At 38.6% G+C, this 14107-nt stretch overlaps 1 protein-coding gene across 1 annotated transcript; it reads right to left on the bottom strand.

Moving 5' to 3' along the window:
• Window positions 1-2857: 2857 nt before the first annotated feature.
• LOC132998485 (uncharacterized) lies at window positions 2858-14011 on the bottom strand. Its single transcript, XM_061068201.1, has 4 exons — window positions 13913-14011; window positions 13074-13250; window positions 4153-4413; window positions 2858-2938 (listed from the first exon to the last, which is right to left on the bottom strand). The coding sequence occupies exons 1-4, from the start codon at window positions 14009-14011 to the stop codon at window positions 2858-2860; spliced, it is 618 nt and encodes a 205-aa protein (XP_060924184.1).
• Between the last annotated feature and the right edge of the window lie 96 nt (window positions 14012-14107).

Consider the following 14107-nt stretch of genomic DNA (forward strand, 5'->3'; position numbering starts at 1 on the left):
GACGCTCCAGGCACTTTATTGGAAGTTTCCTGAAAGCGCCACAGCCTGCGTCAGAAACCATCAGATCCAGAAGCTTGAATGGAAACTGATGCGTCTGTGGTTTTATTATGAGCTGAAGATTCCTATGTTTTAAATTAAAGCTGAAACAGAATCTGAGTCCTGCTGCTTTCAGACCTGAACTCCTGATAATCTCCGAGTGACAGACTCCGGACATTCTCCAAACTCCAGAGATGCTCATGTCTCTTGAGAACTGCCGGAGATTATCAGGAGTTCGGTGCAGGTCTAAAAGCAGCTTCAGGGAAAAACACAGAAGCAACAAAGCGACAGGTTTAAGTTTCATGAAAAGTTTGCACAGACTTTGTGTCGTATTGTGTTCAGCAATTAAAATGTGAAACCCTTCACAGTTACTGAAAGAGTCACAGACAGAAACCAACAGACTGACGACGCACAACCTTGGTTCACGCATCGAGGTATACAAGTCGAAGCTTTTGCGAAACTAGAAAGAAAATATTCTATTTCAGGTTTTTAAATTCTGGAGGGAACATTTTTTGTAATGCTGCTCACAAATGCTCAATCAAACACACAAACAAACAAACTGAACATTTCTATAAAAACAAAGTATTTGAGTTATTGTCTCTGAATGAAGAAACGCTGACGAAGCATTTAATGTAAATTCCGTCAGTGTGACTGGAGACTGATGAGCAAGACGAGGACAGGAAGTGAGGTCATGCAGCAGAGACCCCCCCCCCCCCATGGGCGTGATGTGTTTCTACGAGCGGCTTCTAATTTAATCCGAGAGAAACTGATGAAGTTTGAGTTTTTCTTGTCAACCACACAAACAAACACAAACACACGCACACATTTGGAAAAACCCTGCAGGAACTAAAGGTAAGTGAAACCAGAGGAGGTCTGAGTTTCACAGAAAATATTTTATTGTAAATGAGGAGAAGCTGCAGATGTTCGAGTAACACACGTTTCCATGGAGACCAATGTTCCGATATTAACCAGATTGATGCAATAGTCTGAAAAAGACACGTTAACAGCAAAGGTCATACTATGAATAATCAATAATCGGATTCAGGTCTGTGGATTCTGATACTAGTCACATGATGTTGACACTTTCCCGCTCATCGTCAGATCCGTTTACGGAGGAAGAACGGAACCTTCAGTCCGTTCATTTCGTCAGAACCTGTGAACGTCTTTGGAAAGTTTACTGATACGTAGGAAACAGAGCAGTTCCAGCAGCCACCACCAGGGGGCCGTGAAGCCAGTAGCTCGTGTGAGACGACCATGAGACACAAGAAGGACATTTTAACAATAACAAAGTTTATCAACGATGTTTACAACATCATCACTTTGGCATCTTTCTTATTCGTCCTCTTTGTGAAGCACTTTGAAAGCTGATTGAAATGTTCTGTATAAATTAAGTTATTATTTTTATTATTATTATTATAATAGAATAAATTCAGTAAACTGAGCAGGTTGACGCAGTGGTACATGGGATTTTTTTTAACCCAGGTTCCCAGGAAGGAAGGAAGATCGTTGACGTTTAGGTGTTAGAGGTGTGATGCCTACAGTAAACGGGTATTCCCTACACACACACTTACACTTACACACTTACACACTTGCACTTACACTTACACACGTACACACGTACACACACACAGACACACAGGAAGAGGTTTTGCAGGTTTTGAGGGAAAATCTTGTTGAATTTTTACGTGAAATTGTACAAAATTTCTGCAGAAGTAAAAGACAGAAAACAGATAAACAAAACTTCCACAAAAGCTGTTGTTGCTTTAAGTTTGGTTTTAATTAGTTCAAAATGTTTTCTAATTGACTTTTACATCTCACGTTTCTTCACCTTTTAAGTCCATCGAACTTCATTTGGTACGTTTGAAAGGTTCCATGTAAATAAAGGTTGATTAATGTAATAATTTATATATTTCTATACAAATTGTTCATCGACCTTCTGCTCCAAGAAAGAGGAACACCTGCGATGATTAATTTTTTCTTTGGATCAAACTGAATCTCTCCCCTGGTGTCGTTGGGGGGGAAACCCCTTCACGCTGCGGTGGTTTGAAGTAAATTTCGGTTTAAAGTTGATTCTAATGAGCTTTTAAGAGATTATATTACATCAAAGTATCTGACTTTATAGTTCATTCAATACATTAAGTTAGATGATATTTTCTCAAATTAGATTAGCTCATATTAGATATTTGGTTCTAATAGATCAGAAGAGTTAAAATCATATTATATCAGATTAGATGATATTATTAAAGGTTACATTTGATTTCCTCAGATTAGATTCGTTCATATTGGATAATCTGACTTTATATTAGATTATATACATTTAGATTCTATCAGATTCTATTAAAATATGAGTTTATGTTAGATATATTATATTAAATTAGTTAATGTTAGATGAGTTTTGTTGCATTTCATCAAATTATATTAGTAAATTGTCAACTGTTTATTCTTCTGTTTGTGAGACATAAAGTTTTCTCTAAAAATCAAAGAAATGAGGGACAATCAAACTTTGTGTTGATGCTGATTTTTGCTTTTATTCAAACAAACAAGATTCAGTCGTAAAATAACAACAGGAAAATAAATTAAGTCAATAAATGTATCATAAATTAGGAAAAATAAGTTATCATTAAATTAAACATATTTCCATTGGATTGACAAATGACCTGAAGAAATGACCTTAAATTAAATAAATATGAGAAACATGGTAGACGTTGTCGTGGAAACCCGGTAAACACATCACATTAGAATTAACTATGCTACGACATTATGTTAATGAGAGATATTTGGTTGTCATGGAGAACACATCCCAGCTCTTCTATTGGTCAGACTAGTGGGCAACCCGAGACGCCGCCAGGTACACAAGCCCGAACTCAGCCAGAGCTTTCCTCTGGTCCATGGGGTCGTCCACCTGAGGACAGAGACATCAGCATTAAGGGACAAGTCCCAAAATTTTAAAATGATTCTCAGTATTTGTAAAATATAAGAAGGGGAATAATTCTTTTATGTGGATTTATTTCCAAATGTGAAGGTGAATAAAGTATTAAATAAAAAATAAAAAAGGGGATTAAACATTACATATCATTGAATTACTAGTTTATACTTCAATTATCATTACAATCATATGCATATTAAGTTATGTCAAATAATTGTCTATTATTATAATTGTTGCATTATTATTATATATGTTTTAACTGTTGTATTTATTGTATATATACAGTTTATATTCGTGATGATTAATTTAAACCCGAGTTTTGTATCTGCTCGTATCAGGCTGATGATTTAACGTGGATGATTTTGAGAATCATCTGATCAGCTGTGTGAGCGACAGTTTCCTCTCCAGACGTTTACTCTGTAACTGAAACCACAACATCTGACAAGAGCTCAGTTTGGTTTCTGCAGAAAAAGGAAGTCGTCACTGCAGAGTGCGGGGGAAGTGGTCGACCAATCAGAGCAGACTAAGCTTCATTAGGAGGAGGCCTCTTAAAGAGACAGACCAGGGGCGGATTCAGAGGCGGGGCCAGGGGGGGCATGGTCTCCAGCTGAAATCTGATTGGTCCCTGAAAAACCCCTGTCCTGTCAGTGGGGTTTAAAATACTAACACTGATAAATTTGACAAACTGATACGAATTTTTATATTCAAGGAATTTTTTAAGTAAACAATGAATGAGGAAAAGACTTTGAATCAAAGGTTTGTGGCTTAGTTTAAAGCTGAAGAGCTAAAACACGGAATCACACTGGTGTTGGACATAAAATTGGCTCCTCTTCGTAAAGTGTGGTCCCTGATTTACAAAAATCTGGATTCAACACTGATGGTTTATCATGTCTTGGAAGATAAGAGGTTTTTCAAGATTTTACTAGGTTTCTCAGCGAATAATTAATGGATATCAATGAAAGCAATCAGACATGTAAATGAATGTTTCTGAATTGGTGCAGTTTGAATTTGAGTTGACTGTCGACGGAGGTGTGAGATCCACACAGTGACTTCATGGTCCTAGTTCATTCTCATTGAGTTGATTTACTTCTGTGTTTGTATAAAACTTTAAAAAGTAACTTTTTTCTGTTTGTTCTTCAAATGGATTTCTTTCTTCAGACCTACTGATCCAGATTTTCAGGGCCCGTTACCTTTATTTTGCTGAGCTGACTGATCATGTCTTCGTTGTCTGGGCGCACTCGGCTCAGGTTCCTCCTCAGCTTCTCCATCTCCTCCTTCTTCTCCTCCAGAACCAACCTCACCCATTTCTGGTCGGAGGGGGACAGCTGCTTCAGCAGCGCCGAGCTGGAGGCCCGTCCGTTGTGTTGCAGGTGGCTGTGCTGCAGGATGCTGGAGAAGATGCGCATGTAGACGTCCAGAGTGGCGTTCATCAGCTTTATGTCCTCTTTTCTCTGTGGAGGAGAGGAAGTGAGCGTCTGAGGATCAGTGTACAGGGATCAGAGCCTCGTCAGGGTTTAAATCAGCATATATAAATTAAACTATTTAAAAGACAAGGGTTAATATGTAATGTAATATAATTTTGAGGACGACGTGAAGCAGCTTGTTGTGTCCACCACCACTGTGACTCATGACCAGGGATGAGGTCAAGTATTAATTTTTATTCAGGTTAAATAGAAAACGGCAAAAAACGATCACAATCCTAAACAAGAAAAATGTGCGAAGTGGCAAACGGTGTTTTATCTTCATCGTCAAGCTTAATTTTAAGCAGAGACGAACAAAACCACAGATAAAGTGAATAAAATCCAATTAACAGTCGACAAAATGAAACATCCTGACACCTCAAATAAAAATGTGGATTTAAAAATCATTACACTAGAAAAATATTTTGGCAAGATTTTTAGACAAAAATATTTTATTTAATTTTCACTGACTTTCCATAAAGCTGTAAAAATGTAAAACAAAAAATTAAGCCTGACTTCAACAGGGACGAGAAACTTCTCCGTTAGTAAAGGGATATACAGTATATATATGTTGCTTCATGTCTGAGTGGGATCATACATCACAATCCATAAAGGAACATGTGCTGATGAAATGACAGGGACAGTGACAGTGTGTGTACATGTGTGTTTGCGTGTGTCTGTGTGTCTTGTACCTGACACGATGTGTTGATGCTCCTGATCACAGAAGTGAACAGAGGTTCGCTGCCGACTTCCCCCACCTTCAGGTTCTGAAACACAAGAAGATGAGAATCACATGAGAATCATATGAGAACAATCAAAATATAGAAAACGTATTCAGATATTTGGAAGGTTAATATATGATACATGTTTCATAATATTCTTTGCTGTATGTTGAATTTTCCAGGAATGAGACAAACAAGTTGGGTTGCTTAAATAAGCATATTTTCTAAATAACTAAAGTAATTGAAAATTAAAGGCCAGGGAGACCATGATGAGCGTTGCTGTTATGATGATGTGTTTTCGGTGTTTGCTCATGAACGTGTAACGAGGTGAACTTCAACCTGCTTCAAATAATAAATTAATAAAATGTGTGAAGCTGTGATAAGTTATCATTGGCAGATAAAAGTGTCAATCAGAGGTTGATGTGGCCCCTCAAGGCTCCCGTAGGAAACTTACAGGAATATTAAATTAGCATCTCAAACTATAAGTGAACTTTGTAATTGCTGTGCACCATTTTCACTCAACGATAACTGATCGATTCAAAAGTTCTTATCTGTAGCAAAAAAAAGTATAGAAATAAAAGCTAAATACACGAATAACTGCAGAACATTTCATTTGTATGAGAAAACGAGGAAAACGTCACATTGAAATATCACATGTACATTAATAAGAAATCAAAGTCAAGCTTCTGTGTAATCTCCATAAAGACAGAGTCCTTGAATCAACCTTCGTTTTAAAAATTAAACTTGATAATCACAAGTAAAGTTTGGCGGAAAAGAAACTATGTGGGATCTATAATCGAGCCCTGCGGAACCCCACAGGTAAACTCACCAGCAGGTTTTCCATGGATTCCTGAGGCGGGACTGTCTTTCCAAGTGCCATCACAACTCCCAGTAAGACCAGTAGACACATTGAGCCAGAGCACGGAGACATGTCTGATGGCAGGTTCTGCAGTGAAGATGATCGTCCAAGAGGCTGAGGGAGTTAAGACTGATGTGATGTCAAATCTCTGATAGTCTCTGTTGACCTGAGGGCTCATATATATATTGCTGTCTGTATCCCTGTCTGTGACACTGTGTGTCTCGTCTGTGATGTGTGTGTGTGTGGTTGTGCACGTCTGTGGTCTGTGGGCTTCAGCAGAAGCACCAGAATCAGCAGCATCGACGACAGTTTTCCTCTAAAACTTACTGTGCTGATGCTAAACCTGCGTGCACAGGAGACTCCCTGCTTAGGTTTCCATTCACTTCCATCCCCCGAACGCACACCACACACACACACACACACACACACACACACACACACACACACACACACACACAATCACAGAGTGAGGAGACTCCCTGGTTAGCGTGGCTTCACTGTGACGAAGACCACTTCATCGAAATCTGAGTGTAGCCATGCACACAAAGCTAACTTAACCATGTGTGTGTTTGTGTGTGTGTGTGTGTGTGTGTGTGTGTGTGTGTGGTGTGCGTTATTTAAAAAATTAAACTGAAAATTAAACCTGTCTATGAAACTATTTTGCATGTGTGCATTTCTGTTTGCAAGCTTGAGTGCATGAGAGTGTTTGCTTATAAAGTGAAAGCATGAAATCAATATACATTCACACATTCATGACAATCAATTGGTCAATTTACTGATAATTGAAAATCACTCATGTTAATTATAATTCAAGCATCAAGGCCAAAGATTCTCCGGCTGCAGCTTCTCAGTAGATTCTCTGTTTTTATTTCCGAATGAAACAAATAAAAGTTGCATCTTCATTGTAGCAGGATCCATTTGGATCGTAGATGTAACGTCTTTGAGTTCGAGACGATGCTTCTACTTTTCTGTGCATCTTGACGCCTGCAGGTGCACGCTGGGTTCTTACTGTCATTTTTATATTTGATTTAGTTTCTTAATGTTTATTTATCCTGTATCCGGAAAGCTTTGCTTAATAAGTTCACTGTTCCTCCGTTCACCAAGAAAACATGAAGCCCGTCAACCAGCAGCAGGTGTGGTCGAGATCGCAAACTGAAGCCGAATCTGACTCAGTGACTGATTATTATCTGAACCAAGGTTTCGATCGAGCGTCTGAAAACTCAGAATGTTTTTAATAAGATCTTCAGTCATATGTAGAGAGTCATCACGGGGAGGGGGGGCACAGACCCTGTGGAGGCGGTAACCAGGTCATCCAGGCCTCTGCTCACTTTCCGCTGTGGGCGTGTGACCCCAAAGCTTCACTGGTTGGACCAGTGAAGCTTTGGGGTCACACTCCCACAAACTCCACTTTCATTCTGTGTGTAAATCAACAGTTTACGATTTGAACCTGGTGCGAGGCTATCAGTTTCCCACTGCTCCCAGTGTTTGTGCTAAGCTAGGCTAAACACGACCTCATACCAACAAAGTGCCTTTTTATTGTTTGAAAAAAAAGTTTTCCAGACAAATTTAAATAGTTCATATCTATTTGTGAAATAAAGTCTGATGTTGTTATAATTATACATTTTGTTCAGGATGATGTCACCTCAATTTTACTGATAAATAAACTGAAACTTTCATATATAGACATGCGTGTGTGTGTGTGTGTGTGTGTGTGTGTGTGTGTGTGTGTGTGTGTAATATTATATGTAAATATAGTCATTGTGCTCGATAGGTTTCTGAGCCTTTACAACAAAACACTTCCATAGAATTAGGATAACAACATATTTTGCTGTTAATTCTCAGATCCGTGGGAGTCAATTAGTTGTTGTTTGTTAAATTGATTAATTGAACCTTGGAACAGCAACAAGTGCATCATCATCTGCACGTTCAGTGTTAAATGTTCCTGCGTCACATGTTAAAGAGCACATACGTGTGAACACGTTGAGCTGATGCATCACGATGGTTTTCATCCCTGTGGGTGGAGAAGTCAGGCGCAGGTGGAAATGTCAGTGGAGGTGGACACGTTACCGCTGAAAGTCGAGTCACTGCAGGAGGAACCTTCATCTCTGGCAGAGTCATCGTCACTGCTGCTGGAAACTTCACCACAAGAAGCTGAGTCATCACTTCGTAAAGGCCGTCACAATGAGAGACATTCAGGGAATTCTCCGATAAACTTCACGACGTTCAGGTTCAAGGAGACGCACAGTTATCAAGTAAAACATAAGATTCTACATTTTAATATCTGCCACTGTCGCTCAGTGACCACGGCAACAAGTGGAAGTAAACTAACAAAATGACAGGCTTGAATTCCTTTTCACCTGCAGATTGAAGAGAAACTAGAAAGTACAAATACTTCATTGTATTTAAGTAGATATTTCAGGTATCCAAACATCACAATGCACTTCACTTACAACAGAGACAGCACCACGTTAAAAACAGTGTTGATTACGAAGCAGAGCAGGAAAAACCCGCTCCATGTTAGCAGATGGGACATGGACCAAACAAAAAGTCAGAGTAGATAGTATCACTACTGCAGAGGCTCCGTCTCCACGTTCACCAGCACAAGATGGCAGCACCGGTGTCTGAGACATTTGAACAACTTGGGCTCATCTGGTGGAACAGAAATGTAGAAGTGCACATCGACTGCATAATGTCGAACATCAGGGGACGAGAGTGAGAACGTGTTCAGTTTGACATATGATTTTCATTTTGTATTATTTTAGTTATTTTGGCCTAAATGAGCTTTAATCACTTTATGATGCCCCTTCAGGATGTTCCCCTCTTTGAAAGACAATTGTGCCAGTCTGACAAACACACACACACACACACACACACACACACACACACACACACACACACATTCTGACTGTCGGCTTTCTAAGTAAATGTTAATTAACTGGAATTAACTGTTCATCTCGTATAAAACCAGTCTCCTTTGTGTGTTGTTTTCCTAGAAGTCAAAACCAGAGTGTGGTCCAACCGTCAACACACACACACACACACACACACACACACACACACACACACACACACACACACACACACACAAACTCACCCACTCACCACATCCTTCAGTTGGATGTCGAGGACTTGACTTTCCCAAATGCCCCCCCCCCCCCCCCCCCCTCTGTCTGATGAACCCATCAGCCTCCGTCACCTCTGACTTATGACCATCATTAATATTCCATCGTCTGTAAAATATAAAATCACTGAAGTTCATGTTTGTTAAACATGTTTGATAAAGTAAGAATATTTAAATTTTAATTAGCTTATATTCTGTATTTTTATAACACTCCTGAGGAAAAATGTAAATGTTCCAATTATCTGTAACTTTGTTTCTTAGCAGCTTAAATAAATATTGCACCATAAATCACTGATGAAAAAAGGAAAAACCTCATGAATTATGTACTAATATTACTTATTTATTCTTGAATACTTCTAACAATGATGGAAACTGTTTTATGTTTCTGTTTGAGATACAAAGTTGACGAAAACAAAGCAGTGAAAGCGAGAATAGAAGAAATATGGATGTCATAGGTTTGATATGTTATATGTATTGTAAGTATTTTATGAGTGTGCTGCATCAGAGCTGACTCAGACTCAGACCTGTCAGTTCAGCGTGTGGAGGCGGAGTCTCACTCTGGGTTCGGCGGTCGTACCAGTGACTTTCGCTGGAGTTTCCAAAGCTCACGGAGACGACCATGACTCAGTTTGATTCTGAATGAACTGCTCCTTTAATTCTTCCACCAACTCAGACGTTAAACTCTGAATATTAGAAACTGTTTGAATTGAGGCGATTTAATGTTTCTTTTTCTGTCTTTTTAGTCTTCCTCCTTCGAATGTTTCTCTTCTTTTTCCAATAATCATCTGGTTTCTTTTTGTTTCCGTCACGTTCGTTTCTCACATTTAAATGTTTTTAACTCATCTATCTTTCTTAATTCCTCCTCCTTCATTATTTTCTTCCTTTTCTTTCTCTCTCCAAGTTCAATTCAGTTCAATTTAATTTTAAGTTCAGTCCTTCCACCTGTTGTAGTACGAATGCTTGACCAGCAGAGGGGGTCAACACTCCAAATAGTGTAATTAAAACATGTGAACAGTGATAAAGATTAAAAAAAAATACAGTTTATTTCATTTAGAAATTCATATAAATATAAATACAATAATTCATGTAAAAACACCTTTCATGTTATTTTCAATTCAATACATTAAAGTAACTTTCAAAATACTTTTAGGTGAATATTTTCATAAATATTTTTATAAATATTTAAAACTTTAAAAACCTAAAAACAAAAGTACAAAAGTACAAAAGGTAGTATAAAATATTCAAGATCTATGAAAAATGAATAAGCAGAATGATGAATATTATCACCTTTTTTGCCTCTTGTAACTTAAAATCACCACATTATCTTTTTTAAAGTCACATAAATATAAAATCATTTTGTCCAACAACATAAATTAAATTGTCAAATAACAAATTATTCAAGTGCATGAAAAGTCCAGTTAAATACATTTTTAACTGAAAATAATAAAAATGACGATGACAATGACGGTAAAGATGATGAAGATGAAGATGAAGATGATGATGAGGATGATGACGTTCTACAGGATGTGGTGCTGTGTGAGCTCGTCGATCCATTGGAGGATGAAGGTGAATTCTCCGACAGCCTTCAGTGCGACTTCATGTCTTCTCTTCTGCAGAAAGTGACATCAGCACATTTCATTGAGATCAAAGATTTCATTGTAATGTATATTCTAAAGCATATTGGAAACAGCCTGTTGTACAAGGCAGATTGCAATAATATTATATTATTTATAGAATAATATAGATGGCGTTAGCATTGGTAGCTGGTTTTGAACAAAGTATCATTATCTGTATTAAAATAAGTGGTAACAGTTGCCATAGCAACAGCAACAGGAGCAGTAGCTGTAACAACAGGAACTTTAGAACAAATTTCATCGAAACTTCAGTTTGAAATCAACCTGCAACTGAGTCAGTTCGATAAATAGATAGCTGTTGTAGTAACAGCAGCAGGAAGAGAGGGGGCAGTGTTAGCAGCAGAAAAGATTTAACACTTGGTGGTTTTACATGAGCAGTGATAGAAGGATATATATATATATGTTCTATATATATTTATATAGATCAATTTTCTTACCTTTTTGATTTGTCTCTCAAGTTTCTTGATGACTTTGAACCATTTGGAAGGTTGAGACGAAGAAACCTGAAAACAACGTAAACAACAAGTCAAAAACAACTCAAACAAAATGTTAACAATTTATATGTTCTCAGACAGTGTTGCATTGTGTGTTACAGAGTGTGTTGTGTACAGTTTGTATTGTGTACTCACACAGTGTTGCAGTGTGTCTTGAAGTCGGTACAGCAGGTCGTTGTAGTGAAGGGGGAGGAGCTTCTGAATGGCATCTCTATTGAAAACACTCCTCTGGTAGATGTCAATCATTTCCCGTAACTCCAGCCAGCCAATCGCACGCTGAGGAGAAAACATACAGGTTTAACATCGTTAATGCTAACAATGCTAGACGCAGCTAGCAGGTATGATGCTAACATTTGAAAATTATTGATTGAAAAGAAGCTGATTTTGTTGCCAAGAATCAAAACAAAGTTTAAAGTTAGCGTCCTGTAGAATCTACGAGCTGCAGCACGATGATGAGACTCACAACAAACATCCCTTAACTCTCTTCTGCTCTCAACAACTTCCTCGTTGAAATCAAACTTCACTGAACAAGTTGTGAACCGCTGGTTTGAGGAGTTCAGCTTTGTGTGCATAGAGCAGACGGATGTGTTGTGTTGTGTTAAACTAATTAACTGGAGAAAGCTGATGTTGTGGTTGAGGTTCACCGAGCGGACACAACACAGCTGAAAGATGAAACCTCAGCAAAATGTCTACTTCCACTTGTGACGTGTAAAACCAGACTCCATTCAAAAAAATACAAGTCCCCACAGGTGATATGTGAGTTCACTGAGACACGTTCACTGACCTCAGGACATTTGGTGCAGAACTTGGGAAGAAGTCTGTGAAGCCTCGAGAAACGTTCTTCTTTCTGGAGAGGAAAACATGGAAACTCATTTGTTTTATATTTATATCACAACAGAGTCAAATGTGTTCGCTTCTAAAGTCACTGAAAGCTTCGGAAACAGTAAGTTGACTTCAATTAAAATATTCAAATGTAACAAGTATAAAAGTGTTTATGAGGTTTCTGAGCAGTAAAAGTGCTTTTTGTGTTTTCAGTCAGAAACTCTTTGATCTGATCAGAAAGTCTTTTCTCCACAATTTCTAGATTTTTTTTGAATTTTTCGATTAGTGAATGGTGATGTGTGCACTTTATTTTGAAAGCCCCTGTTTAAGTGATCAATAGAGAAAACTCATCAATACAATGAAAACATCCAATCAATCACATTCACTTTATGATTACTGACATATTGATGGTTGTGAACTAAATATGATAAATTATATATTTCGATATTTTTTTAATAATAATATATGTGTTATTAATAATGAATCTGTGATCAGTTCATCACCTGTTTCAAAACTGTTGTATTAACTGCTACACAAACAGTTGATAAACCTAAGCTTCTTGATTGATTATTGACATTTAATTAAAATTGATGCTGATTACCAGACAATCAATATACTGTATATATTTAATAAATAGTCAAATCAATATATAAAAATCATTCAAATATATTGGACTCATTTAATTTAATCTGAAATATTTTGATTACAGCAAAACACAATAAATGTTAATATTGAAAACTTGACTCACTGATCCATTGATTATAAAATTAATCGATAAGAGTTGAATGATAGAACAACAACACACAGATGAACCGATAATAGATATTATCAAACATGTATTAATAGTAATCGGACACATTTATTGACAAAAATCAATTGATATTAATATTGACCTTTGATTGATGATAAACTGACTAATCCATGATTCTTGTTATTGGCAGTTAACGGAGGTGATAATTTATTGACAGTGATCGACCTCAGATCTGAACAGTGTCTCACCGGCAGGTTGGAGGTCAGCAGGATGTGTCGGCTCCACAGGCCTCGGATCAGCTCGGCCGGGATCTCCTGTCGGCAGCTGAGCCCCCACTGGGCCGTCGCCGAGGCAACCGGGAGGAGGCTGAGGAGAGCGAGAGCTGGCGCTCGGACAAGGAGAAGGAGGAGGAGACGCATCTTCAACTGCAGCAGGTTCAGTTTGTCCGGACACCTTTATACAGCCTCTCCTCCTCCTCCTCCTCCTCTCACCACTCCCTCTTTTCTTCTCTTTCTTCCCTCTCTGCTGTTTCAAAAACTTTCCTGATGTCACAGCTGGAGTCTCCCCACTGATGTCACCTCCCTTTCTCTCCTCTTCCACCTCTCTTCTCTTTGTTTCTCCTCGCCCACTCTCCTCCCCCTGGTTCACCTTTAGCCTTTGTTTCCTTAATTCCCATATCCTCTTTCCCCTCTTTTGTTCTATCACCTCCTCTTTCCCCACTTCTCTGTAAAGTTCTCTTCCATCTCCTCCTTCTCTTACTCTTCCTTCTTCTCTCTTCCTCTCTTCACCTCCTATTTGCTTTCATCCTTCTCCTCTCATCCTCCTCCTCTTCTCTCCCCTTCTTCCTTTGTCCACTTTATTCTCTTCATCGTTTTTCCTCCTCACTTCGCTTCCTTGTGGTTCTTTTTAATTTCTCTCCTTCCTTGTCTCCTTCTCTACTTCTTCTCTCTTTTCTTATCTCCTCAGTCATCAGACCCTGGTGGCGGCGGCGATGGTGTGTGAAACCTGGTTTTTGTGTTTAGATTTTGTGGTCAGATAAAACTAGGTTGTGACTGTGAAGTTGTGACTCAGCAGGTTCGTTTCCCACCTCGGCGGGTTTCAGAAAGTGCTGAGTCGACGTCCGACCCAGATCCGAGACGCCGTCTGTCTGCTCGACAAGGAGGTCGATTTCTGCCAGCTGATGCATGATCGGAAATACTGCAGCAGATATGTCGATAAAGCCAATTTGTGTTTCAATGAGTGTGAGCAGGGGCGGCTCCTGGCATAGGCGAAGTAGGCGGTT

This window comes from Limanda limanda, chromosome 1, assembly GCF_963576545.1.
Source record: "Limanda limanda chromosome 1, fLimLim1.1, whole genome shotgun sequence".
Lineage (NCBI taxonomy): Eukaryota > Metazoa > Chordata > Actinopteri > Pleuronectiformes > Pleuronectidae > Limanda > Limanda limanda.